The sequence below is a fragment of the Arachis ipaensis genome, chromosome B9, assembly GCF_059453495.1.
Source record: "Arachis ipaensis isolate K30076 ecotype BB chromosome B9, ASM5945349v1, whole genome shotgun sequence".
Lineage (NCBI taxonomy): Eukaryota > Viridiplantae > Streptophyta > Magnoliopsida > Fabales > Fabaceae > Arachis > Arachis ipaensis.
Genome location: NC_142444.1, coordinates 65,211,311 through 65,239,213, shown reverse-complemented (window position 1 = coordinate 65,239,213; position 27,903 = coordinate 65,211,311). Strand labels below are relative to the sequence as shown.

General features: G+C 37.9%; 1 protein-coding gene across 1 annotated transcript; it reads right to left on the bottom strand.

Annotated features, from left to right (window-relative positions):
* Positions 1-2,770: 2,770 nt before the first annotated feature.
* LOC107615609 (uncharacterized) lies at positions 2,771-3,139 on the bottom strand. Its single transcript, XM_016317660.1, has one exon. The coding sequence runs from the start codon at positions 3,137-3,139 to the stop codon at positions 2,771-2,773; it is 369 nt and encodes a 122-aa protein (XP_016173146.1).
* Between the last annotated feature and the right edge of the window lie 24,764 nt (positions 3,140-27,903).

Below are 27,903 nucleotides of genomic sequence, written 5' to 3'. Positions count from 1 at the left end.
CGCTGAGTTTGACAACTCAAGTGTTACCAATTACTTAACCAAAACCAAAAAGATAAAAATCTAAATTAAATTGAAAGCATCATAAATAGAATAAAACAATCATAAATCTGAAATACCTCAAATTATATTAAATAGAATATTCAAATCTAACATGAAAAGATTCATAAGCCAATTTGGCAACATAAGTAATTAACAAGTAAAAGCATTAGAGTAACTAAAAGTATAAGAGAACATAAAATTAAAGTTGAGAACATTGAACCTGGAATGGAGTAATAACCATAAAGTAAAAGAAATCCTAATTCTAAAACCTAAGAGAGAGGAGAGAACCTCTCTCTCTCTAAAACTACATCTAAAACCTAAAATTGTCTATTCTGAATGTTGTATAAATTTTTGTTATTGATTCCCCCATTCTCTGGCTTCTATTCTGTGTTTCTGGGCTTGGATTTGGTCCGAAAAAGGGTCCAAAAATCGTTGGGGGCGACTTCTGCAATTTTCTGCACGTGGCGTCCGTCACGCGTGCGCGTGGGTCACGCGTTCGCGTCATTTGGAATTTTTCCTTGTCATACGTATGCGTCGCTTGCATTTTGCGCTAGGCATGCGTCCGCGTCGTCCATGCGTGCGCGTCGCTGCCCTTTTCTTCAAAACTTCATTTTGTGCGTTCCTTCCATTTTTGCATGTTTCCTTTCCGTCCTCTAAGCCATTCCTGCCCTATGAAGCCTGAAATTACTTAACACACAGATCACGGCATCGAATGGTAATAAACGATAATTAAAGTAAATATTTTTAAAGCATAGGAAATATGTTTTTACACATTTCATAGAATAAGGAAGGAATTATAAAACCATAAAATTCATATGAATAAGTGGATGAAGAATTGATAAAAACACTTAATTGAGCACAAGATGAATCATAAAATAGGGATTTATCAGCCATCCTAAAAAAAGAAGGAAAAGAGAAAACATTAAACTCAAAGAAACAACACTTAAATAACAACATGCAAGTGAGAAATAATACCACAAAGGAGTAAAGCGTCCTGTAGACATGACAGCTGCAACATGTAAGCAAGACAACAATATAATCATGGAGGCATATCACTAGCATGAGATGCAAGAGTGAGAGAAGCATGCAAGTGTAAAGCATGAGAAAAGAATGGGCTCAAGCATCAATAACATCAATAAGTAACACATGCAAGAGAGATACTAAACACAAGAGAACCATTCACCTAGTCTAACCCCAAGACAATGAAGCATGCAAATGGAATAAGGTGGAGTTAAAGAAGGTGGAATCAAAAATCTTGCAATATGGTACAAATAAGCAAGTCATAGGTAATGAGCACATAGATGGTAAAGATTAAGCACAATAGGCTCAATGCACAAGAAGAAAAGCAAGTGTAATGAGAAAGAAGCAATAAGTTGAAAGCATAATATCAAATTTGAACTAAAATGTCATTGGTGCTTTTAACAAACACTTGGTGTGCATCTTCTAAACAACAAGCAATTTTGAGAAATTCAAGAATGTAATAAACCCAAAATGAAATGCCAATCATCAAAACAACACCACATAACACAAATGAGCCAAGAGATCTCAAATAACCTACCAATGCAAGAAATACAGTGAAGTTCAACACCGATGGAAGAATATAAAAAGAAAGAAAAGAAACAAAAATGAATTTTAAACAAAAAAATCAAATTGCAACTAAGAAGAAAGAAAGTAGAGTAATGCAATGGAATTAAAAAGAGGGAATTTAAAAAAAAAACAAAAGAGAAAGGAGAGAAATAAGACCTTGAAAGGAGGAAGAAGGTGACATTGAGTGTAAGTGAGAAGAGGAGAAGAGAAAGGAAAAGAAAAGAGAGGAGAGAGATGATGTGGGACCGCCGGAGGTGGTGGTCACTGGTGGTTGAGGTCGCCGATGGTAGTGGGCGGAGAAGAGGTTGTAAGGAGAAGGGAGAAGAAAGGAAAAAGGAATAGAAGAAAGAAAGAGAACAGAGTACGCTATACTTTAGCTGTGTCAGCAATGTGACGCGTGCGCGTCGCGCACGTGTCACACGTGGATGGTGAAAAGAGCGACTGACGCGTACGCGTCATCCACGCTTACGCGTGGGGAGCAATTGTGCTCCACGCATGAAATTCGCACAGTATCGGCGCAACTCTCTAGTTTTAGTACCAGGAGCTCCAAGATCATCCTACAACGCACTACGACGCATGTGCGTCGCCCACGCTCACGCATGGGTGTGCGAATAAGACGAGGGACGCGTAGGCATTAGCTGATGCGCACGTGTGGGGGGTTTTGTGCTTCTGGCATCCCTCCCGCACAATTCCATCACAACTCTCTGATTTTTATACCAGGAGTTTCGGCAATGAAATCGACGCGTATGCGTCGTCCACGCTTATGCGTGGAACACCCTTTTTTTAAGAACATGAGGAAAGACAAGTATAACACAATCTTGGCGGTCATTCAAGCTAGATACTTCAAAAACACTTAAAGTTTCATGCAATAGTCAAAATTAAGCATTTTCTTCAACATTACCAATTTAACCAAACTAAGATCAATGAAATCTTCATGAAGACTCTAACAAGCTCAACAAAATCAAACAAAATCAAGCACACTTAAACAAATTCAACAAAACCAAACAAATACTCTAAAACTACATGCAAGAAATTATGTACAAGGAGGATCATACCATGGTGGGTGTCTCCCACCTAGCACTTTTCTTTAATGTCCTTAAGTTGGACGGTCATGAGCTCAAGACTCTCCTCCTTTGGGTGCATGCTAAAGAAGGAACACCTCCAATTCCTTTGGTGACTTATGACCATGATACTTCTTTACCCTGTAGCCGTTCACTTTGAATGTTACACCACTTTGAGGGTGGAATAGCTTAACCACTCTATAGGGCTTCACTTCCTTCACTTTAAATGGACCATCCCACCTTGAACGGAGCTTTCCGGGCATGAACTTAAGTCTTGAATTGTATAGAAAAACTTTATCACCCTCTTGGAAATCTTTCTTGCAGATATGGTGATCATGAAATGCCTTAGTCTTCTCCTTATAGATCATTGCATTCTCATAGGCATCCATCCTAAGACATTCGAGTTCTTCCAATTGCAACTTCCTTACTATGCCCGCCTTGGTGAAGTCCATGTTGCATTGCTTGACCGCTCAATAGGCTTTATGTTCAATTTCAACCGGAAGGTGGCACGCCTTCCCATAGACAATCCGAAAGGGACTTATCCCTAACGGAATCTTATAGGCCGTTCTATACGCCCACAATGTGTCACCCAACCGAGAACTCCAATCTTTCCTTTGTGGATTTACCACTTTTTCCATTACCCGCTTTATCTCTCGGCTGGATACCTCTGCTTGGCCATTAGTTTGGGGGTGGTAAGCGGTTGCAACCTTGTGTAGTACCCCATATCGCTTGAGTAATGCTTCTATCTTCCTGTTGCAAAAGTGAGTACTTTGGTCGCATGGCATACAATATTGTTTCTAATGAAAGAAACCACAGTATTAGTGTCGTCAAGGCGGGTAGGAATCGCTTTCACCCACTTTGATACGTAATCAATTGCCAACAGAATGTAAAAATATCCACTTGATTTAGGAAATGGCCCCATGAAGTCTATGCCCCATACATCAAAGATTTTACAAAACAACATTGGTTGTTGAGGCATTTCATCCTTTTGGTGACACAACAAACAATATTGGTTGGCATCCTTGAACAATGTTGGCCACCAGAATTCGCAATCCAAAACTTTTTTAGCCGTCCGTTGTGGGCCAAAGTGACCACCACACTCGGATGAATGACAAGATTCAAGAATAGGTCGGAATTTGGATTCTGGGACACATCTACGAATCACTTGGTCTACCCTCCCCCCCTCCCCGTTTCCACCAGTGAGGGTTATCCCAAATGTAGTACTTGGAATCACTTCTTAACTTGTCTCTTTGATGTTTTAAAAAGTTAGGAGGGAAGATATTGGCAACCAAGTAATTCGCCATAGGTGCAAACCAAGGAAGGCTATCGGAAATAGCATGTAAACCATCCAAAGGAAATAAGTCGTCAATCGAAAATGGGTCATATTTAAGATTTTCAAGGCGGCTCAGATGATCCGCAACCAAATTTTGTGACCCACTTCGATCCCTAATCTCAACGTCAAACTCTTGCAAGAGAAAGATCCAACGTATGAGCCCAGGTTTCGTCTCATTCTTTGTCAACAAATATTTTAAGGCTGCACGATCCGTATACACCACTATTTTGGAGCCTAGCAAATAGGATCTAAACCTATCCAATGCATGAACAATCGCTAGAAGCTCTTTTTCCGTAGTGGTGGAATTGGATTGCGCCGCATCCAATGTCTTTGAAGAATAAACAACAATGTAAGGGAGCATACCCTCGCGCTGTGCAAGCACGACACCTACAACATGATTAGAAGCGTCACACATAATCTCAAATAGTTGTGTCCAATCAGGGCCTCTTACAATGGGTGCTGTAGTGAGGGCTTCCCTCAACTTTTCAAATGTTTCTTTGCAAGCATCATCAAACTCAAATTCCACATCTTTCTGTAACAAGCGGGATAGTGGCAAGGCAATCTTGTTGAAATCCTTGATGAAGCACCTATAAAATCCTGCATGTCCCAAAAAAGAGCGGACCTCCCTCACAGAAGAGGGGTGAGGTAAACTAGTAATGACATCAACCTTGGCCGGGTCCACAGAAATGCCTTTATCAGAAACTACGTTCCCTAACACTATGCCTTGTCTCACCATGAAGTGACATTTTTCCAAATTGAGGACAAGGTTAGTGTTAACACACCACTCTAAGATCTTAGCCAAGTTATCTAAAAAACTATCAAAAGAAGTCCCATATACACTGAAATCGTCCATAAGGACTTCCAGACAACTCTCCATGAGATCAAAAAAGACACTAGTCATACACCGCTGAAAAGTGGCGGGTGCATTGCATAACCCAAATGGCATCCTTTTGTAAGCAAAGGTGCCAAAGGGACAAGTAAAGGTGGTCTTTTCCTGGTCCTCAGGAGCAATATGTATCTGGAAGTAGCCAATAAAACCATCAAGGAAGCAGTAATAGGATCTACCTAAAAGTCAATCCAACATCTGGTCAATAAATGGCAAGGGGTAATGTTCTTTCGTTGTTGCAGCATTCAGCTTCCTATAATCAATGCAAACCCGCCAAGCATTTTGCTCCCTTGTCGTGACCATTTCACCATCTTCCTTCTTGATAGCAGTTATTCCTAATTTCTTTGGAACAACTTGAACTAGGATCACCCACTCACTACCAAAAATCAGATAAATAATGCCTGCATCAAGCAACCTTGTGACTTCCTTTTTCGCCACATCAAGAATGGTGGGGTTAAGCCTTCTTTGAGGTTGTCTCACCGGCCTAACTCCCTCTTGGAGGAAGATGCGATGCATGCACATATGTGGATCAATCCCCAAAATGTCGGCCAATCTCCAACCAATTACTTTCTTGTGCTTCCTTAGGGCCTCTAGGAGCTTCTCTTCTTCTTAGCTAGAGAGCTCACTAGCAATGATTACTGGAAACCTTTGGTTGTCCTCAAGGAAAGCATATTTCAAGTGAGAAGGTAGAGGCTTCAATTCAGTTTTCACTTCAAGTTGAGGTTCTTTTTCACTATGATCATGAAACTCATCCTCATCGGCTTTCTCTTTTTTATCCTTATGTTTATCCTTCCTATCAATAACAGGATAGTACAACCTGTTGTAGTCTTCTTTTTGTATCTCCACTACTACCTCATCAATGACATCACATTAGAGAATGGAGTGCTCTTCGGGTGGATGTCTCATGGCCTCTTCCAAGTTAAGCTTGATGGTCTTGTCACCTACCTCAAAAGAGTATGTGCCGGTAAAGGCTCCAATTTAAATTTAGAGGTCTTCAAGAAAGGTCTACCAAGAAAAACGGAGGAAGAACTTCCATTATCTGTCGGAGGCATTTCAAGGATATAGAAATCAACCGGAAACACTAAATCCTTGATTGTCACAAGCACATCTTCCGCTATCCCCTGCTACGGTGATCACACTTTTGTCAGCTAAGACAAATTTGGCAGCCGACCTTTTCAACGAAGCTAAATTCAACCTTGAAAATATAGAGAGTGGCATGATAATCACACAAGCCCCAAATCACACATGCAATCATAAATGGCAACTCCACCAATCCAACAAGATACTAAACATGGTCCAGGGTCACTACACTTTTCCAGAATGGATTTTATCAATGAGAAAATGGAACTACCCAAGGACAATATTTCCAACTCACTAATCCTATCTTTGTGGGTGCACAAGTCCTTTAAAAACTTAGCATACTTTGGAACTTGTTGAATGTCATCAAGAAGTGGAATGGTTACCTCAACCTTCTTGAATACTTGAAGCATGTTTAGATCAAACTCCGGAGTTTTCTTGGCCTTTTTTACTGTGGAAGGGAATGAAATAGGAATGGACTCATCCACTATGGCCTTCCTCTTGGGCTTCTTAAGGCTCACTTCTTCTTCCTCTTGCTTTGTGTCTCCCTATCTTCCTCATATTGAACTTCAACAACCACTTCCTCCTCATGGATGTCTTCCATAGGCCTATGAGGTATTTCTTCTAATGTAGTCCCCGACCGTAGAGTGATGGCATTGAGGCCGCCTTTTGGGTTAGAAAGGGGTTGGGATGGTAGGCTAGAAGAGCTTGAGGCTTGGTTGGTGTTGGTATTATTGATGGAAGGTAGGGACATCCTTGAGAGCATTTCGGCTATATTGGACATTTGAGCACTCATATTACCAAATTGTGCATTGAGATTCCTAGTGTTCTCTTCATTTTTCTCTATCATAGCACTAAGTCTCTCTTATTCTTGGTAGAGTGCACGGTGAGAGTCATCACCTTGGTTTGTGGAAGAAGAAGAAGGTTGGTTGGTTTATTGCCTTTGGTGAGGTAGATGGTATCTATGGTTGTTGTTTTGGTTTTGTTGTAAGTGTTGGTATGGTTGATTATGGTGGTTCTGGTTGGCTTAGTGGGTATTGTTGTGGTATTGGAAAGAAGATTGGTGGTTGTTGTATTGAGAAGATGAGTTACCTTGGTTCCATCTTTGATTGTGGTTGTTTCCTTGAGCATTATCCCTCCACCCTTGATTAGAGCTATTACCATGGGAGTAATTGCTTTGACCTTGAGATTGATAGGGTAGACGGTTGTTGTAGTTGTTGGCTACCGCAAGAGTGTAATCTTCTTGGACTTGATGGCATTGGTCGGTGTAATGTGCGGTACTAGAGCATAACCCACACACTCTAGGAGGTCCTTCAAGTTGGAGGATTTGAGGTGGGGCTCGGATGGCTTGGATTGATTGAGACGCCTTTTGTCCTTGGTAAATTTTCTTGAGGAAAGTGGTCATTTCTCCAAGCACTTTAGTCAAAGCCGAGTCGGAAGGAGGTGCTTTCACCACACTCTTGGGAGGATTGTTCCTCACTCTCACATATTGGGTAGCTTCGGCGACATCATTGATTAAACTCCATGCTTCCGCTACCGTCTTGTTCTTAGAAAGGGAACCACCACTAGAGGCGGTGAGCAATCTCTTATCCGATGCACAAAGACCTCCAGTGAAATAACTAATGAGCAAATGAGTATCTAACCCATGTGATAAACCACTATTTTATGGTTTATATTGTGTTTATTTATGTGGTTTTATCATGATCTCTACCCACTTATTCGTTAAATAAGCATGCATTTATAATTCCTTCCTAAAGTTATTGCATGATTGAAAACTTACTTCCTAGAGACTTTTAATTATATATTTTATTTCTCCTTTATTCCATTCGATGCCGTGATCTGTGTGTTAAGTGTTTCAGGCTTTATAGGGCATGAATGAGTTGGAGATTGGAAAGGAAGCTTGCAAAAATGGAAGGAACACAAGAAATTGAGGAGATGACCAGCGAGAAGCGACGCGGCCGCATGGATGACGCGACCGCGCGGCATGGAATAGCACGAGTGACGCGGCCGCATGGTTGATGCGACCACGTGGCAAAGCAGAAAGCCGAATGACGCGGCCGCATGGATGACGCGGCCGCATGAGATGCGTGATCTGCATAATCTGCAGAATCGCTGGGGGTGATTTTGGGCCTTATTTTGACCCAATTTTTGGCCCAGAAAAGCAGACTAGAGCCAGAGAACATGCAGAAACCAACAACAACATTCATTCCGCATAGTTTTTAGTTTTTAGATCTAGTTTTTCCTCTCCTCTAGGTTTTTCTCTCTACACAATAATAGTTTTTAGGATTTGTTATGTTCATTGTTTTTGCATTGGGATATTGAGAAGAGTTATTGCCTCATCAAGACTTCGACATTCTAGTTCGTTCTCTTTACTTGTCTCTTACTCTTCCATGTTCCTTAATTTATTTAATTTTACCATTGGATTATTTTAGCATTTATCAATACAAGAATTACTTTTATTTTTAATTAATCTTTTGATCATGATTTATTATGTCTTTCTTTAATTCCTTTTCTTATGTTATGAATTTTATATTTACAATGAGCGAGTAGTTCCCTAACTTGATGGGGAGTTAATTGAAAAAAACCCTTGAAGTTGGGATTCTCAAGAGAAAGGTTGTAGTTGGGTTTATTGTTGGATTTCTCTCTAGTCACTAACACCAATCCTCCCAAGAGCGGATTGGAACTTGTGGATAGAGATAGCATTCCAACTTGTTTAACTTTCCCTTACTTAGTGAGGGACAACTAAACAGAATAATCCCCAATTATCAATTAATCTTGAGAGTACTGCAACAAGAATAGGGCTTCCAACTAATCAATTCCCAGTCAAGGCTTTTATTTAAATTTATATAAATTCTCTAATTTAATTTTCTGCCATTCAACTCAAACCTTTTTGAAAACATCTGATTAATAAAATAGCACACTTTTCTGTAACTCGTTGGGAGACAACCTGGGACTCGTACTCCCAGTATTTTGATTTTAATTTCTGTGACACCCTTCTAAATTGATGAGCGAATTTTTGGTTGGTTGAGAACTATACTTACAACGCATATTTTATAATCATTCTTAACTCGCCAATTTCCGCTCGCATCAATTTTTGGCGCCGTTGCCGGGGAGTTGCAATAGAGTGCTAAAGTTATTAATTGAAATTTATTTATTTGTATTTTATTTTATTTTGCTACTATGAGCTGCTTGTTTCTTTCGTTAGATGACACATTCGCTTCCTGACCCAAGCTTGCTAATATTCGATCCTGAGATCGAAAGAACTATTTCACGAATAAGGTAAGCTCGGCGTCGGTTAGTCCTCCCTGAGGGCGGATCTGAAACGCCACTTGAGAAAGAAACCAGCTCCCGTTCTACTGATTCGGTTGATTTACGTACAGGTAACATGGCAGCAGCCAAGAGAGTTACTATCTAGGAGGCTGGAGCCCCTGATTTTACAATGCAACCATTTCAAGCGCATCACCCAACGGTAGCTACAAACTTTGAAATAAAGACCGCACTGCTTAATTTGATGCCCAAGTTTCATGGCTTACCTGCTCAAGAGCCTATCAAGCACCTGAGAGATTTTCAGGCAGCTTGTTCTACTGTTAAGCGTGATGGTGCAGATGAAACTTCAATTTTGCTGAAAGCTTTCCTGTTTTCTCTTGAGGGGAAGGCAAGAGAGTGGTACTACACTCAACCAGCAGCAATTGTATCCAACTGGGATACACTGAGAAGAGAATTCTTGGAAAAGTTCTTTCCAGCTGAAGTTACTGATAAACTGAGGAAAGATATTTCCATGATTTTTCAGGATGAATCCAAGACACTTTATGAATATTGGGAGTGCTTCAATAATCTTCTGGAAGCTTTCCCCCACCATATGATTGACAAGATAGTGTTACTCGGTTATGTCACACAGGGAATGAGGCCCCAAGATAAGACCACATTGGAAAGTGCTAGCAATGGGTCTATGAAAAAGTACAAGACCACTGATGAGGCATGGCAATTGATCAGTGACTTAGCTGAATCTACTAAGAATCACAGGCAGAAACAAGGTCGTTCAAAAGCCGTTGTAGAAGTATCCTCTAGCAGAGAGACTGCTGCTCTAACTCAGAGTATCTGTGAAATGACCAACTTGCTGAAGCAAATGCAATTGAATCAACAACAAGTTCAGCAAGCTCAACCTTCTCTAGCACAGCAAAACCAACAATTAGTCCCACAGAGAGTTTGCGGAATCTGTGCTGATTATAGCCATTATACTGATGAATGTCCGCAGCTCCAGCATGAAGACAACACCATGGCAACCACACATAACTTCTATGACCGCCCCAACCAAGGGTACAATCAAGGTGGCAATTACAACCACGGATGGCAAGACAATTCTAACCAGAATTGGAGGGACAACAACAACAACAGAGGAGGCAGAGATAATCAGGGAAATCAGAGGTGGAATAACAACAACAACAGGCAGCAGAATCAGAATCAGCCTTACAGAGCACCTCACCTAAGGCAATCCCAAGGACCACAGAATACCCAACAGCAGACCTCTCAAATTACCTATCCTTCTTCATCTACCAATGATGACTTACTACAATCTATTGATCGGAGACAGCAGACCATGGAAAATAACATTAATGCCACTTTGAATGGTCTGAACGCTACTTTGCAAGCTCTTGTCTCACAGATTGGTTCAATGAATAACTCCAATAATCAACCTTTGAGCTCCAGTAGGATTCCCTCTCAACCATTACCCAATCCCAAGGGTGGTATTAATGCCATCACCCTGAGGTCTGGAACCACACTGCAGGAGAGGAACCAGGAGGAGCCAAACCCACCAGAACACGCCTCAGCTGAAGAGGTAGTGGAAATAGAAGATGTTGAAGAGGAAGAGGACATACAGGACATGGCTGAAGAAGAAGAAGTTCAACCACAGGAGGAAGCACTAAAAGGCGCAGACACTGCAGAAAATGCCACCTCCATTCCATTTCCACAACTTGCAAGGAAGCCCAGGAAGTAGCTGGAACCTGATCTAAAAATGGTAGAGATATTCAAAAAGGTCGAGGTAACTGTTCCCCTTTTTGATGTCATTCAACAGGTACCTAAGTATGCTAAGTTTCTAAAAGATTTATGTATACATAAAGACAAAATTAATGAATTAGAAACTATTTCCTTAGGAAGTTCCATATCTGCTTTAATGGGAGGTTTACCTAAAAAGTGTAGTGACCCAGGTCCTTGTATAGTTAATTGTACTATTGGTGGTGTGATAATTTCTGAATGCATGTGTGATTTAGGAGCATGTGTAAGTATAATGCCTTTGTCTATATATGATATTTTGAGGCTCCCTCCCTTAAAAAGGTCGGCAGCTCATTTTGTGTTAGCAGATAAAAGCATTATTATAGTGGTTGCAGTTGCTGAAGATGTACTAGTAGGAATTAAGGGACTCACATTCTCCACTGATTTTTATATCCTGGAAATGCCCCAAAATGACTCAGACAAGCCATCATCAATCCTACTCGGAAGACCATTCCTGAAGACCTCAAAGTTTAAATTAGATGCTTTTTCAGGAACATACTCTTTTGAAATAGATGGCCGAGTAGTAATCTTCAATCTGAATGGAGTTATGAAGCATCCTCCAGAGGATCACTCTATCCTCAAGTGTGACATTATAGATGAAACCATGGCTGAAGTTCACCAGGAGGAATTTGAAGAGAAGCACACAGGAAGGTCCAAGTGTGGGGACATTCTCAGAGGACAATGACAGTGCCTTACCACTGTTACCAGCTCCAGACAACCTAGAGCCTAAACATGATCAGAAGTTAGAACTAAAACTCCTTCCTCCATACCTCAAATATGCTTACCTTGAAGACGGGCAGAAGTTTTCGGTTATCATTGCAAGGGAACTCACTTCTCAATAGGAAGAGCAGCTACTTGGTGTGCTGAGGAGGCACAAGAAGGCAATTGGTTGGAGTTTGGCAGACATAGTAGGCATCAGCCCTCAAGTTTGTGAGCATAGAATATTTTTAGAAGAGGGAGCAAGACCTGTCCGTCAACCCCAGAGAAGACTGAACCCCACTATCCTAGAGGTTGTCAAAAAGGAAGTGACCAGACTACTAGAGGCAGATATCATCTATCCCATCTCAGACAGTGAATGGGTAAGCCCAGTACAAGTGGTGCCAAAGAAGTCTGGAGTCACTGCAGTGAAGAATAAGCATGGAGAGCTCCTGACAACCAGAGTTCAGAACGCCTGGAGGGTCTGCATTGATTACAGACGCCTCAACCAAGCAACCCATAAGGATCACTATCCTTTTCCATTCATTGATCAAATGCTGGATCGCCTGTCAGGTAAATCACATTATTGTTTTCTAGATGGTTACACAGGTTATTTCCAGATTCATATAGCTCCTGAGGATCAGGAAAAGACCATTTTTACATGTCCTTTTGGGACTTATGCTTACAAGAGAATGCCCTTTGGCTTGTGCAATGCCCCAGCTACTTTCCAGAGGTGCATGATGAGTCTTTTCTCTGATCTTATTGAGGACTGTATGGAGGTTTTTATGGATGATTTTAGTGTTTATGGTGATTCCTTTAGCCTTTGCTTAGATGGATTATCTAGAGTGTTAGATAGATGTGTCAGTACAAAACTGGTATTAAATTTTGAAAAATGTCACTTTATGGTTAAACAAGGGATTGTACTAGGACATGTTGTGTCTAACACTGGCATTTCTGTAGATCCAGCAAAGGTGGATGTTATTTCTAGTTTACCTTACCCCTCTTCTGTGAGAGAGGTCCGTTCTTTCCTTGGCCATGCAGGTTTTTACAGGAGGTTCATTAAGGACTTCAGTAAGGTAGCACTTCCCTTATCCAGGCTACTACAGAAAGATATTGAGTTCGAGTTCAGTGAAAATTGCAAACAAGCGTTTGATAAGCTAAAGACTGCACTGACTCAAGCTCTAATTGTAAGAGGACCATACTGGAGCCAACCATTTGAAATAATGTGCGATGCTTCCAACCATGCAGTAGGAGCAGCACTGGCTCAGCGTGAAGGTAAGGATCCTTTTGTTATTGCTTACGCGTCTAAGACTTTAGATGTAGCTCAGTCGAATTACACTACTACTGAGAAAGAGCTTCTTGTTATTGTTTTTGCTCTGGATAAATTCCGAGCCTATTTACTTGGTATTAAAGTAGTAGTGTATTCGGACCACGCGGCTCTAAAGTATTTATTATCTAAAAAGGAGTCCAAACCAAGGCTTATACGTTGGATACTGCTATTACAAGAATTTGATTTAGAAATTAAAGACAGGAATGGTAACCAGAATTTAGTAGCAGACCACTTGAGTCGCCTTGAACATATTACAGATGACTCCACTCCTATAGCTGATAATTTTCCATTTGATCACCTGCAAGCAGTATCTGAGATAGTCCCTTGGTATGCACCTGTAGCTAATTATCTAGTTAGCCGCACCTTCCCTCCGAACTTTTCTAAGCATCAAAGAGACAAGCTGAAAAGCGAGTCTAAATATTATATATGGGATGACTCATATTTATGGAGATGTGGCGCTGACCAGATAATTAGACGGTGTGTGCCTCAATCAGAATTCCAGTCCATCTTAGAGGCCTGTCACTCATCTGAGAGTGGAGGACATTTTGGCCCTCAAAGAACTGCTAGAAAAATCTTAGACTGTGGATTCTGGTGGCCTACTCTTTTTAGAGACGCTCCTGAATTTTGTAGATCTTGTTTCCCATGCCAGAAATTTGGTAATATATCCAAGAGGGATGAGATGCCTCAACAAATTATGCTTTTTTGTGAAATTTTTGATGTTTGGGGCATTAACTTCATGGGTCCATTTCCAAATTCTAATGGTTATTTCTATATATTGTTAGCTGTGGATTACGTTTCCAAATGGGTGGAAGCAATTCCTACCCGCAATGATGATGCTAACATTGTTGTTTCCTTTGTGAGAAACCATATTATTTGTCGCTTTGGATCACCACGAGCAATCGTGAGCGATCAAGGCACCCATTTTTGTAACAGGAGACTAACAGGACTAATGAAGAAGCATGGGATAATTCATAAGGTTGCAACAGCCTACCATCCTCAGACTAATGGGCAAGCCGAGGTGTCAAATAGAGAGATAAAGCGTATCTTGCAGAAGATAGTCAAATCTCATAGAAGAGATTGGAGCACCAGGCTACAAGATGCACTCTGGGCATACAGAACAGCATACAAAACACCCATTGGGATGAGTCCTTTCCGCTTAGTTTATGGAAAAGCTTGTCATCTCCCTGTTGAAATAGAGCATAAAGCCTTTTGGGCAGTAAAGGAATGCAACATGGGAATTGAGAGAGCCGAAGCTGAAAGGAAGTTGCAACTGCAGGAACTGGAAAGCCTTCGCCTAGAAGCTTATGAGAACTCAAGACTATACAAGGAGAAGATGAAGGCTGTACATGATCAGCACATCAAGAGGAAAGAGTTCCAACCTGGGGACTTAGTCCTCCTCTATAAATCTCGACTAAGGCTCATGCCAGGCAAGTTGAGATCAAAATGGGAAGGTCCATACAGAGTAGAGAAGGCCGAACCATACGGAGTCTATCACCTAAGTCATCCTTCAAGCTCTGAACCTATCAAAGTTAATGGACATCGTTTAAAGCTGTACCATGGCGAGAAGCTGAAGAAGAACAAGGAGCTCGAGATCTTCCTCTTGGAAGATCCCCACATAGCCGAAGACTGAGCTAGTGGAGCGTCCAACTTACGGACGTTAAAGCAAAGTGCTAGGTGGGAGACAACCCACCATGGTATGATCGTTCTTCTCTTTACTTTTAGTTTTCTTTTTCAATAACTCTTCTCTTCATCAGTACATTTCGTGCATCTGCATTTACATACCTTTATTAAAAAAAAATCACGCGACGCGACCACCTCATTGACGCGTCCGCGTCGCAGGGAGATGGCAGACAATAATAATATGAACAGAGAGTTACGCCGAAGCAGGGCTGGAGGCGTGCCAATGGCACAAATCGTCCCACGCGACTGCGTCGCTGATGCAACCGCGTCATATGGGAATAATGGCCTCCCACGCGACCACGTGCCCCACGCGACCGCGTGCCCTGGATTTCGACGTAACAAGGGTGCACAGCCGAAATTTGTGCTAGAGTGGTGCTGGACTGGCGCTGGGCGCGCAGTCCCTCTCACGCGACCGCGTCGTATCCCAATAACTGACCACTCATGAGATCGCATGCCCCATGCGATCGCGTCACCCAAAATTTGGCACTAATATGATTTTGAACAGAGAGTTGTGCGAGTGCGAGGCTACACTCGTGCCATTAGCCTAAAATGGGTCACGCGACCGCGTGACCGACGCGATCGCGTCATTGAGTTTAAGCGCAAGTCGCGCGACCGCGTGTCCCACGTGACCGTGTCGAATGCGCCGCACAGTTTTTCTAATTTGCCAATTATCATATCTTTTTCTCCCCAAATCCTATTTTCTCTTTTCCCTCCTTATTTCTTCTCCCCCCTTCTTCCCTTCTTCCCTCTTTCTCACTTTTTACTCTCTCTCACCCCCATTAACAAGGTTCTTCTTGTTCTCCTTCCCTCCTTACTTTTCTATTATTTTTATATGTTATCTTCTTTTCTTTTCTTTTTACCTTCATTATTCATATTTTCTTTTTCTTTCTTTTCCCTTTTTACTTGGTGTTATCAATTTATGTGAGTCATTATTTATTTTTTATATGCTTGTGGATTGTTGTAAATTTGTTTGACAATTATATATTGCTTTTTAAGGGATTACTTGCATGTTCAAATCCTTATTTTCAAAAGCTTCTTCTACATGCATGCTATGTGTTTGTGAAAAAGCCAATATAGCATTATGAACTTCTCTACATTTTTCTACTCTAATATTCAATGCTTGCTTTTCACAAATTCCCTTTACTATTTTATTCATTGAATTTAATTGTCAATACAAACGTGATGGTTTGTTACGAGTGATGCTTGATCTATGCTACTCATGCCCTTTGCCGGCATGCCAATAAACACCTTGCATTCACTTGTCATCATATGCACTAGTTATTTTCCATTAATGAGTTTTCACATGTACTCATGAGCGTGTGTTAATATCATTTACCTTTTTATGTGCATTTATAACCATCCTTTCCGTTCTCTTCCTTGCTCTATCTCTTTAAATTTAATTCACTTTCTCTTCCCTTTTTCAGGATGGCCACCAAGAAAGGAAAAGAGAAAGCTACTCCCAAACAACCAGCAAGAAGAGGTACAAAAAGAGCATTAGTGGCAGAACCCTCTTCAACTGCGGTAAAGCCCTCAACAAAGAAAATTAAGAGGATCATAAAGGTTGATGATAAAGAAAGAGCCTTTCCAGCCAAGGACACTGCGCGATTCCCTAATCGCTACTGTGAGCAGATGTTCCCCATCCTGGCAGAAAGGAACTACAACAACGAATACCTTCTTCTCCTCCCGCCCAACATTGCTACATTTGTTGAGCCGCCGATTGCCCGAAGACAATGGGGTTTCCTACAAAGACAGCCAAGGCAGGTCAATCTTTCTTGAGTAGTCGAGTTCTACTCCAACTACCACCTACCAACCCTGTAGTCTGTCTACGTCCGTCAGAAGCAAGTCCCCATTACAGAAGAGGCCATTCAAAAAGTTCTAAGTCTTCTCCCTATTCCAAAAGGATTGGATGCATTTCAAGAAGTCGCACTTAAGCGCCAGCTGTACCAATTTGACTGGGACACCGTTCTTAGAGTTATCGCACTACTTGGCAGCAGATGGATCTACAGATACCATCGTACCCGCCCTAAGGGAATTTCGGCTTCAGCACTTACCTTGGAGGCTCGCGTATGGGCACAAATTATGTCCCATTACGTCTTTCCGAGTACTCACAAGTCCTCCTTCACTGTGGACATGGCCGTTCTACTATGGTGCATCCTTACAGACCAACCTCTGAATCTACCAAGACACATCCGGAATGCTATGGGACACGTACAAATTGTGGATAACTTACCTTTTCCAGCCCTGATCTCAGATCTTGTTTCAGCAGCTGGAGTCTCCTACAGAGCTGGGGACACCAAAGCCATGCTTCCATGGGATGATCAGTATGTCCCCAACGGGAAGTACCTTAGACTTCCAGCAGCCACTACCAACCAGCCCACTGAACCAGTTGAAGATATTCCTTCTTCAACACCACAAGCACCTACAATAGCCCAACTGCTCCAGCAGATACTTGAAAAGTTGGATCGGCAGGAACAGAAAGCTAAAATGAGAGAGCGCTGTAACAAGCGCCGATTCACATACCTTAAGGAGCTGATCCTGGGAAAATTCAAGGACTCAGATACCCCGGACTCCACTTCCTTTACCAGCACAGGGAGCCATGATGGTCCCGATTGTGGAGATACTGCTACCAGCCCACCTTTGTTCTTGACAAATGGCACCGAGGACGGTGCAAAGCCTTAAGTGTGGGGAGGTCGGTCAGTACCTGACTTCCGGAGGTAATTTCTCTTCCCTAGCACCAATAAATTAGGATATTTAGTTAGATTTTTCTTTTATAGAATAGGATAAATTGCATAGTAATAGATTAGTTGCATGCATGTTCTGCTTGATTGAAAAGACAATAAGTTTCTTCTAAGATCCTATCTTTGGAACAAAATTTCACTAATTTTAATTAAAAATTTTATGTTAAATTTGCTTGAAGTTGTATTTGGAACATGATTTTTGAGCTAAAGAACACACAACCTGTGAGAATTGAGCCTTTATGAATGGTTACATTATTTAACCATAATTATTTTATTCTTGTGTGTTTACTTCTCTATGATTGTAATCTATATTTTGTTTCATCTTATATGTCCAATGTTTATTATATTTATATGTTTACATATGATTGAGGTCATTATTTGTTTAGCTCACTTATCCAAATAAAGTCTATCCTTTCAATTACCTTTGTTAGCCACTTTGAGCCTTTAAATCCCATTTGTTCTATATTTTACCATATTACTAGCCTTAAGCGGAAAAACAATTATATATCCCAAATTGAATCTTTGGTTAGCTTAAGATAGAATTGTGTGTGTTATCCAAGTATGGGAAATTGTGGGAACAAGGGATAATAAGAAAATGAGTTATGATAATATTATGGGAATTTGGATACCTACTCATGTGAAACTATAAAAATTAAAAATCTATGTGCATTGATAAGCTATGTTATTTTTATGTTTCTATTTTTTAAAAAAAAAATCCAAAAATATTCAACAAATAAATAAGGAGACAAAATTACCCCAATGCTAAGTCAAGCATTCAAAGATCAATGCATGTATGATAAAATCAAAATAAAAGGTTGATACATGAGTATGGAATGTGAAAAGAGATTTCTGGGTAGCTAGGTATGAATTTTAAAAGTTATATAGAATATATATAGGTTATGTTAAAGCTTGAGTTAATTAAAGATTCAATTTATAAGCTTACTTAGCCATATATGTATCCTTACCCTTACCTTGGCCCCATTACAACTTTGAAAAGACCTCATGATGTTTGCATTGGTATATTAAATGTTGTTGATTGGTTAGGAGAAGAACAAAAATTAGAGAGCATGATTAGAGAAGGATAGAGTAATGACCCTATACACTAGAGAGACTAGAGTCTACATACATCATCAGTGAGGGTTCCATGCTTGAATTTCTATGTTTCCTGCTTTCATGAGCTATCTTCTTACTTTTTTATCTGTTCTTACTGTATAAGAATTGAGTTAGTGGAATTTGATTTGTAATTGTTTTGAAGAGCTTATTTACTTTAGATCAAGTGGACCAAAAAAATCATATAGTTGCATTCATATATATAGGTTGCATTGCATTTCATAGGTTTTACATGTTCTTACTCATTCATTTTATCTCCTTCAACTAAGCATGAGGACATGCTAATGTTTAAGTGTGGGGAGGTTGATAAACCACTATTTTATTGTTTATATTGTGTTTATTTATGTGGTTTTATCATGATCTCTACCCACTTATTCGTTAAATAAGCATGCATTTATAATTCCTTCCTAAAGTTATTGCATGATTGAAAACTTGCTTCCTAGAGACTTTTAATTATATATTTTATTTCTCCTTTATTCCATTCGATGTCGTGATCTGTGTGTTAAGTGTTTCAGGCTTTATAGGGCATGAATGAGTTGGAGATTGAAAAAGAAGCTTGCAAAAATGGAAGGAACACAAGAAATTGAGGAGATGACCAGCGAGAAGCGACGCGGCCGCATGGATGACGCGACCGCGCGGCATGGAATAGCACGAGTGACGCGGCCGCATGGATGATGCGACCGCGTGGCAAAGCAGAAAGCCGAATGACGCGACCGCATGGATGACGCGACCGCGTGACATGCGCGATCTGCATAATCTGCAGAATCGCTGGGGGCGATTTCGGGCCTTATTTTGACCCAGTTTTCGGCTCAGAAAAGCAGACTAGAGCCAGAGAACATGCAGAAACCAACAACAACATTCATTCCGCATAGTTTTTAGTTTTTAGATCTAGTTTTTCCTCTCCTCTAGGTTTTTCTCTCTACACATTCATAGTTTTTAGGATTTGTTATGTTCATTGTTTTTGCATTGGGATATTGAGAAGAGTTATTGCCTCATCAAGACTTCGACATTCTAGTTCGTTCTCTTTACTTGTCTCTTACTCTTCCATGTTCCTTAATTTACTTAATTTTACCATTGGGTTATTTTAGCATTTATCAATACAAGAATTACTTTTATTTTTAATTAATCTTTTGATCATTATTTATTATGTCTTTCTTTAATTCCTTTTCTTATGTTATGAATTTTATATTTACAATGAGCGAGTAGTTCCTTAACTTGATGGGGAGTTGATTGAAAGAAACCCTTGAAGTTGGGATGCTCAAGAGAAAGGTTGTAGTTGGGTTTATTGTTGGATTGCTCTCTAGTCACTAACACCAATCCTCCCAAGAGCGGATTGGAACTTGTGGATAGAGATAGCATTCCAACTTCTTTAACTTTCCCTTACTTAGTGAGGGACAACTAAACAGAATAATCCCCAATTATCAATTAATCTTGAGAGTACTGCAACAAGAATAGGGCTTCTAACTAATCAATTTCCAGTCAAGGCTTTTATTTAAATTTATATAAATTCTCTAATTTAATTTTCTGCCATTCAACTCAAACCTTTTTGAAAACATCTGATTAATAAAATAGCACACTTTTCTGCAACTCGTTGGGAGACGACCTGGGACTCGTACTCCCAGTATTTTGATTTTAATTTCTGTGACACCCTTCTAAATTGATGAGCGGATTTCTGGTTGGTTGAGAACTATAACTGCAACGCATATTTTATAATCATTCTTAACTCGCCAATTTCCGCTCGCATCACCATGATGTGAAGAAGATTTCAACAACCTCTTAAATCGAGTCCAATATTCATAGAGTGTCTCTTGGTCTCTTTGCATTATACCAGAAATTTCCTTCCGGATGTAGTCGGTCTTCTCCAGAGGAAAGAACTTATCTAAGAACTCTCTTCTCCATAGGTCCCATTTAGTCACCACTTTATTAGGTTGGGAGTAGAACCATTCTTTTGCTTGCCCCTCAAGAGAGAGGGGGAAAGCAAAAAACCATGATAGCAATCTCATTAGCACCATGCCTTCGAGCCGTAGAGCAAGCTACTTGAAAGTCTCTCAAATTCCTAATGGGGTCTTGGCCCGATAGTCCATGGTACTTAGGAAGCAAGTTAATCAGACTATTCTTCAGCTCAAAATTAGGATCAAGATTCAGATACCTAGCTTGCAACGGTTGAAGAATGAGATCCGGTGCTCCTTGCTCGTACAAGGTAATCCTACGTGGCTCCGCCATGTGGTTTTCACCTGTAGTATGCAAGGATATATCAGTAGTGCCGATAGAGGAATAGGAAGTTCCTTCGTTGAATGTGGACTCTAGATCACTCTCGATTCCGTCTAGTGTTTCGGAGGGTTCCTCAAGAGAGGTCGAAGCACTAGTTGTGTAATCCAACCGACGTCTAGCTTGCCGAGTATGTAGTAAGGTTCTTTCAATTTCGGGATTAAACTCGGCTAGGTTAGAATCCGGGTGAGACCGAGTCATTCAACTTAGAAGTCATAGCTCATGCATTAAAGAAAATCTAAACTAAAAACAAACTAATAAAAGCAAGTAAAGTCTCTACAATACATAACTAATATTAAAGCACACATGGCAACCATTCTCCGGCAACAGCGCCAAAAATTTGATAGGAGAATTATTGTCGGTCTAGAATTTCATCAATAGAAAATCATGTCATAGTATAGTCCTAAACCAACAAATAATTCTCTTGGTCAAATTTTGATATGGTTGTCACAAAGTCAACCCCAATAAAAAGTAACCGAGAGTATTGGTCTTGAGTAGTCCTCAAGAGAATGGGCAAACATGTGCATCAATATTGGGTAGAATTCTGAGGTTGGGAGTTATGAACAAGAATTTAAACTATTAAAGCTTAGCATGCAAGAAAATTAAAGTGCAAGAAACTAAATCAAAGCAATTAAAGCAAGGTATAAGTAAATGCAATCTAACAAGATAACATATAAAGCTACTTCTATTCTAAGACTAAGTGAGCAACAAAACTAACTATAACAAGAATCAAGCAATTGGGATTTTTGGATTTCAAATGTGAATTATAAGAAGGAACTCTTGGCTAGGCATAGGAATTGGGATCACCATCCTTGTCTAACAACCATATCTTGACAATTATGAGGAACCAAGCCCATTAAGTCTACTTCTACAAGTGAAGTATATCAAATGACTTGGTCAATTTCAACTCATAAGTCCTAATCTACCTACTAATGGGCTTAGTAGTAGATTAGTGTCAATGGGTATCAATTTGACCACTAAGGATTCTCAAATCACCAATTCAATTAGACTCAATGACTCAAGGTCACCCAATTCCCTTAGCATAGGCCAAGAGTATAGAAAACTACTCCATAATCAAAGAAAACATTTCATCAAACACATGGTATGCACTAACTAATGACATATTTAAATTGTAAAATTAATTGGAAATCACAAGTATCCACTAACAATTATCAATAGAAAATAACTCAAATAACACTATCAATCATGGAAAACATTAATGCACTAAGAGAAATTCAAAATCAACAAAGTTCATAAAATAGGAAGAAAAGGGGAAATAACAAAAAAACACAATTCCAACACAAGATCTAAACAAAATTATAACTAGAGAACTCAAATTAAGAAATTAAAACTAGAATTAACAAGACCTAATTCAGAAATTCAACAAAGAAAGCTCAAAACAAACTAAATCTAGAGAGAAGTAAGAGTTTCCCTCTCTAGAAAACAAGAACCTAAAGCTAGCTAAAATTATGTGTATGGTGTGAATGAGTGAGTCCTCCTCTCCCCCTTAGTTCCTTGGGTCTTTTCCATGCAGAATTGAGCTCAAGATTGGGCTTGGAGCATCTCAGAAATTGCCAGCCACGATTTCATTAATGAGTCACGTGCTGGGCATCACACGAGTGCGTGGGCCATGAGTGCGCATCATACGAGTTCTGCGAGCCACGCGTACGCGTCGAGCATGCGTGTGCGTCAATGGGATTTCGCATCACCACGTGAGTGCGCCAGCTTATGCGCGCCACTCTCAGTTACATGCGGCCACGCATACGCATCAGCCACGCGTGCGCATCGTGACCAATTTTCTAAAGCTTCATTCTTCATGTCCGTTCTACTTGTGCACGCTTCCTTTCCATCTTTTAGGAATTCTTGCCCTATAGATCCTGGATCCACTTAACAAACACATCACGCCATCGAGTGGTAATAGAAGAGGATTAAAATTTGGCATTTTTAGGGTTAAAGAAGCATATTTTAAACCATGAAGCAAAATTAGGAAGGAAACACAAAACCATGCAATTTATATGAATAAGTGTAAAAAATATTAATAAAACCCCCCAAATTCTACACAAGATAAACCCTAAAATTGGGATTTATCAGGCATAAAAAGAAAGCATGTTAAAATAGCAAGAAATATAAATTCTACAACTACCTAAAGCAAGAAAATGACAATAACAACTCAATTAAACAATAAGAAACATAAAACATCAATTGCATTAAAGGAAATTGAAAGCTACAAGAGTCATAAACATAAATGCAACAAAGTGAATGAAATAACAAGTAGAATTAAAGAACAAAGGTGCAAGAACAATAAATTACAAGGAAAAGTAAATGAAAACAAGAATTAAACCTAAATCTAAGGGAGTTCTAACCTAACTCTAACCTAATTCTATAGAGAAGAGAGAGCTTCTCTCTCTAGAATATGACCTAAAGCATGTTTCTATTCTATTCCTAATCACTCTCTCCTTGTTTCCTCTTGAATTCTGCATCAAATAGCTTTGAAAATAAGTTGGATTGGGCTTCTGCAGCCCCAGAAATCGCCCCGAGCGTGTTTCATTAATGAGGTCACGTGCTGCTTGTCACGCATACGCGTCGTATTTTGATTTTCTGGCCATGCGTATGGGTGGGTCACACGTACGCCTCGCATGGCAAATTTCCAAAACTTCATTTCTTCATACTTTCTCTACTTTTGCATGCTTTTTCTTCATTCCTTCAATCCAATATTTACCTTCTAAACCTGAAATCACTCAACAAACATGTTAAGGCATCGAATAGAATTAAAGTGAATTAAATTTAGCAATTTTAAAGCCTAAAAAGCATGATTTCACTCTTAAGCACAATTTAGGTGAAATTCACAAAACCATGCTATTTCATTGAATAAATATGAGAAAAGTTGATAAAATTCTCTAAATTCAACACAAGATAAGCCCTAAAAATGGAGTTTATCAATGTGTCAAGAAATTCTTGAGACAGAGCACTTAGAGTCAAAGCCAAGTGCAAATAAAGAGTATGCTAAAGGCTCTGAGCACCACTAACTGAAAAAATTCATAAGATAAATAAGAACTCAAAGAGTTCCCAGTTAAGTACTTGTGGTGTTTTTGTGTCAAGTGAAGCTTTAGACAAAATATTTAGAGTCATGGCTAGGCTCAAGGTGCGAAGCACCAAAGAAAAGAAAAAGAAAATAATGTGTTCAAATATTAATCAGACGATAAAAAGAATAGAATTCATAATATTATTCGGATTCTAGTTCTGAAAGACATTAACATTCCTGAGCTTCAAAGGATAGTGAGATGTTGAAACTGTTCAGGATCATAGTGTCATTAACCCTACTCAAAGAATAGAAAGGAGCTTAATTGAAACTCAACCCTTAGGAAACCTCACTTCTTAGGTTCACATTATTTTTAGTTGCTTGAGGACAAGCAACAATTAAAGTTTGGTGTTGTTATGTGTGAGCATCTTTTCTATATTTTCTTAGTAACTTAGATATAGATTTCTTAAGTTTTTGTGAGATTTTTTAGTGTTTGAGGCATTTTTAAATGCTACTTTGATTCACATTTTGGTTTTACTAATTTTAAGAAAGATTTGGGCGAGTTTGACAGAGTTTGTATAGAAGTAAAAGGAAGAAAGTGGATGCTGTCAACCCTGACCTCCTCACATTATAATAAGCATAACTTAAGCTATAGAGGTCTAATGGATGAGATTTTAGTGGCATCAGAAAGTCAACTTCTAGAGCTTTCTAATGATATATAATATTTTATACTTTCTCTCTGGCATCATGGTGCTAAATGCCGTGACATTGGTGTTTAGCGCCAAACCGCATTCAGCGCTCATTCTTCTCTGGAGTCCCGGCGCCAAATGCCCGAAACTAGCACTAAACGGGCAGCGCTGATAGGAGTGGTCCCCATGTCTTCAACAAATTAGCACAGAAAGCTTTATTTGATTTTCAATTTAATATTTTGAATTAAGAAAATATATTTTTAGGTTTTAGAGTTTTAATTTCAAATCAATTAGGATTAGATATAAAAGGAGAAAAGATTTTGCCCTTTGGGCTCTCTTCTCTCTTCTATCTCATTCTACACTTTACACACATTTGAAACCCTAGTTTTTCTTTGAGTCATAAGCAACTTAACTTCCATTGTTAAGGTTAGGAGCTCTGTTTATTCTATGGATTAATACTATTGTCACTCTATTTTAATTATTGTATTGATTTGAATTCAATGATTATTTTCGTTCTTCATCGTATGAATATGAATTTGAGTGTATTGGAAAATAACTCTTGTTCTACATGATTTCTTGTTGATTCTTGGAAAATTTAACTTACTTGAATACTAGCTTAAAAGTAATTCCTCCTAAACCACTAATCACCTAGACTTAATGGGATACGTGACATATAATCCTCTTATATTTGGATAATTAGAGTTGTTGTGGCTAATAAACTAGAATTAGACTTAATCCTTTAATCTATATTAAGTGACCAAAGAATTGGCAGTTGATTAGGTTAGAGAAGATTAAATTACTAAGAAATTAGGATTTAGTCAATTAGGGTTTGTCATGAATTGAATCTTGCATGATTAAACTAGTTGGTAAAAAATATTAATCTAGAAAAATAAAAACCTCTGAAATCTTAACTATTCTCTCACATAGTTTTCATACCAAATTTACTACTTTCTTTTTGAATTCCTGATTTACTGTTTAATGCACTTTGAATCCCCGAAATAATCTTCTCTACTTGTCTGACTAATTGAATCATTCAACCATTGTTGTTTGGTCTATCAATTCTCGTGGGATCGACCCTCATTCACCTGAGGTATTACTTGGTATGACCCGGTGTACTTGCCGATTAGTTTGTGGTTTGAAATACCGCACCAAAACACTAACAAAAGTTGTTAATATAACGTGTCACTGAGGTGGATATTGGAGATTGAGATTGAGATTGATATTGGAGACTAAGATCTAATATTGTGTTTGGTAATTTTAAACTAGAATTTCAATATTTGATATAAAACTTTAGTTTCTTCAATATTTTTAGAAAGTGAGGACATAGAACTATAAAAGACTAAAATTTTTTAGGACGAAGACTAAAACTTTAATATTTTTCTTAAAAATATTCTCATTTGACTTTTTAAATTCCAAATCTACCTCTAAATCTTTATATTTATCTCAAGTTAAACAAAATATTTACACATAACTTAGTTCAGTATATTTTATAACAAACACAAACACTTAATTTAGTCTCTGTCTTCCAATCTTAATCTCTCAGTCTCAATCTCTTTTCTAAATGCAACTTAAGTGTCAACAACAATTATTAGAAAAGATAAAACCTTATCCCTAGATTCAAATTGGTCAAGAATTTATTTGTCCTTATTTACTCAAACAAAAAAACATCGTTTAAATGTCAAATTGATTATGGACCTATATGCATAGACCTATTTATTCTAAAAAAAATTCAATACAATATTTTTTTTAATTTAATTTTTTATTTTTTATATTAATAAAAACTTCTCAATAAAATATTATTTATGATGAAACTAAGTAAATGCTTCTCAATAAAATTTTAAAATATATAGATAATAGAATTAAAATATAACTAATAATTTAATAATAATAACCTTGTGATATATTATTAATAATATGATTTAAATAATTTAAATAATTTAAATAATAAAATATAAATTAATGAATACATTATTTGACATATGTGATATATATAATAATACTTGTTATTATAATATTTTTACTAGCGTTTGATATACACAAAATTTTTTTGGAATAATGACAAACTTAATTTATTATTTTTTAAACTAAATTAATAATTATATTTGATATCGTTAAATTAAAATACACTAATAGCTAGATATTAATACTAAATAAAATAAAATATATTTTTTTTACTGACCAAATAAAATATATATATATATATATATATATATATATATTAAAAATCATTAATAAACTCAAAGCATCAATGATATAATTATTCTATTAATATTATACATTTGTTACAAGGTCAGAGATCAATAAAGTTTAGCAATATACAAAATAATTTAGATTAGTTAAAATTTTTCGTACATTAAAATTCGATTGCTTGCATGCTATAACTAATAATTAAGGAGTCATCATTTATGATAAACTACAAAAAAATTTGTATATATAGTCATATATAATGATTTAGATTTAAATATATAAAAATTTATATATGTAAGCATTATAGTATTATTGAAAATTGACTAACTTTTGTAAAGCATATCAGCATATGTTAGTTAGGGATTTTCACTTGACGTTACTCCTCATAGCTTTTGATGATGTAATTTAAAAAAAAAAAAAATTAGTAGCTTTGAGTATTTTTACATAAAAATTAATAACAAAAAAAAAATATCCTGTTTTGAAAATTAGGAATTCTTTATTTAATGTCTATAATAATGCATTAATTACTATTAATTAGCTTTTATTTATGTATACATTCAAGAATTTATTAAAAAAATGCTAATATAATGAATGTCATCATAATAAAAAATTATTTAAAAAAATATCGTATCAAATTTTAGTTAAAGATAAATAAATTTTTAATGTTCACCTCACCAGTCTAACGTACTAGATCAACAACTTTTATTATTATTTAATGATAAAATTTATAAAAAAAAATTACGTTATCTCATAGAATTAAAGATAGGATCAAAGTGACCTTTTTTTATCGGGGATTTTGTCATTTTTCTTGAAAAAGGATAAGGTCAGGTTAATAGTTCACTTTAATTCATTAAATATGGTTGAGAAAGTTTTTTTTTTTTTTTTTCTTTTACAAAAGAAATTTTCTTTCTTTCACAAAAAAAAGCACAGGGTAGAGTCACAAAAAAAGTACAGGTGCATTTGGTTATCTTTAAAAAAATAAGAATAATAATAAGCTTGTTTTGAGCTTTTTCTTCAACTATATAAAAGATTAAATTGAAAAAATACGTTTGAATGGTAAAAATCCAAACGCATCCTAAATTGATTATGTTTAATTAGCTGAAAATCATTTAAATTACAATATATATATAAGTATAAAATGACACTTTTAA

What these genes read in the sequence shown, in the direction of transcription:
- LOC107615609 (XM_016317660.1), bottom strand. Translation starts at nt 3,139, where the DNA reads ATGGACTTCACCAAGGCGGGCATAGTAAGGAAGTTGCAATTGGAAGAA.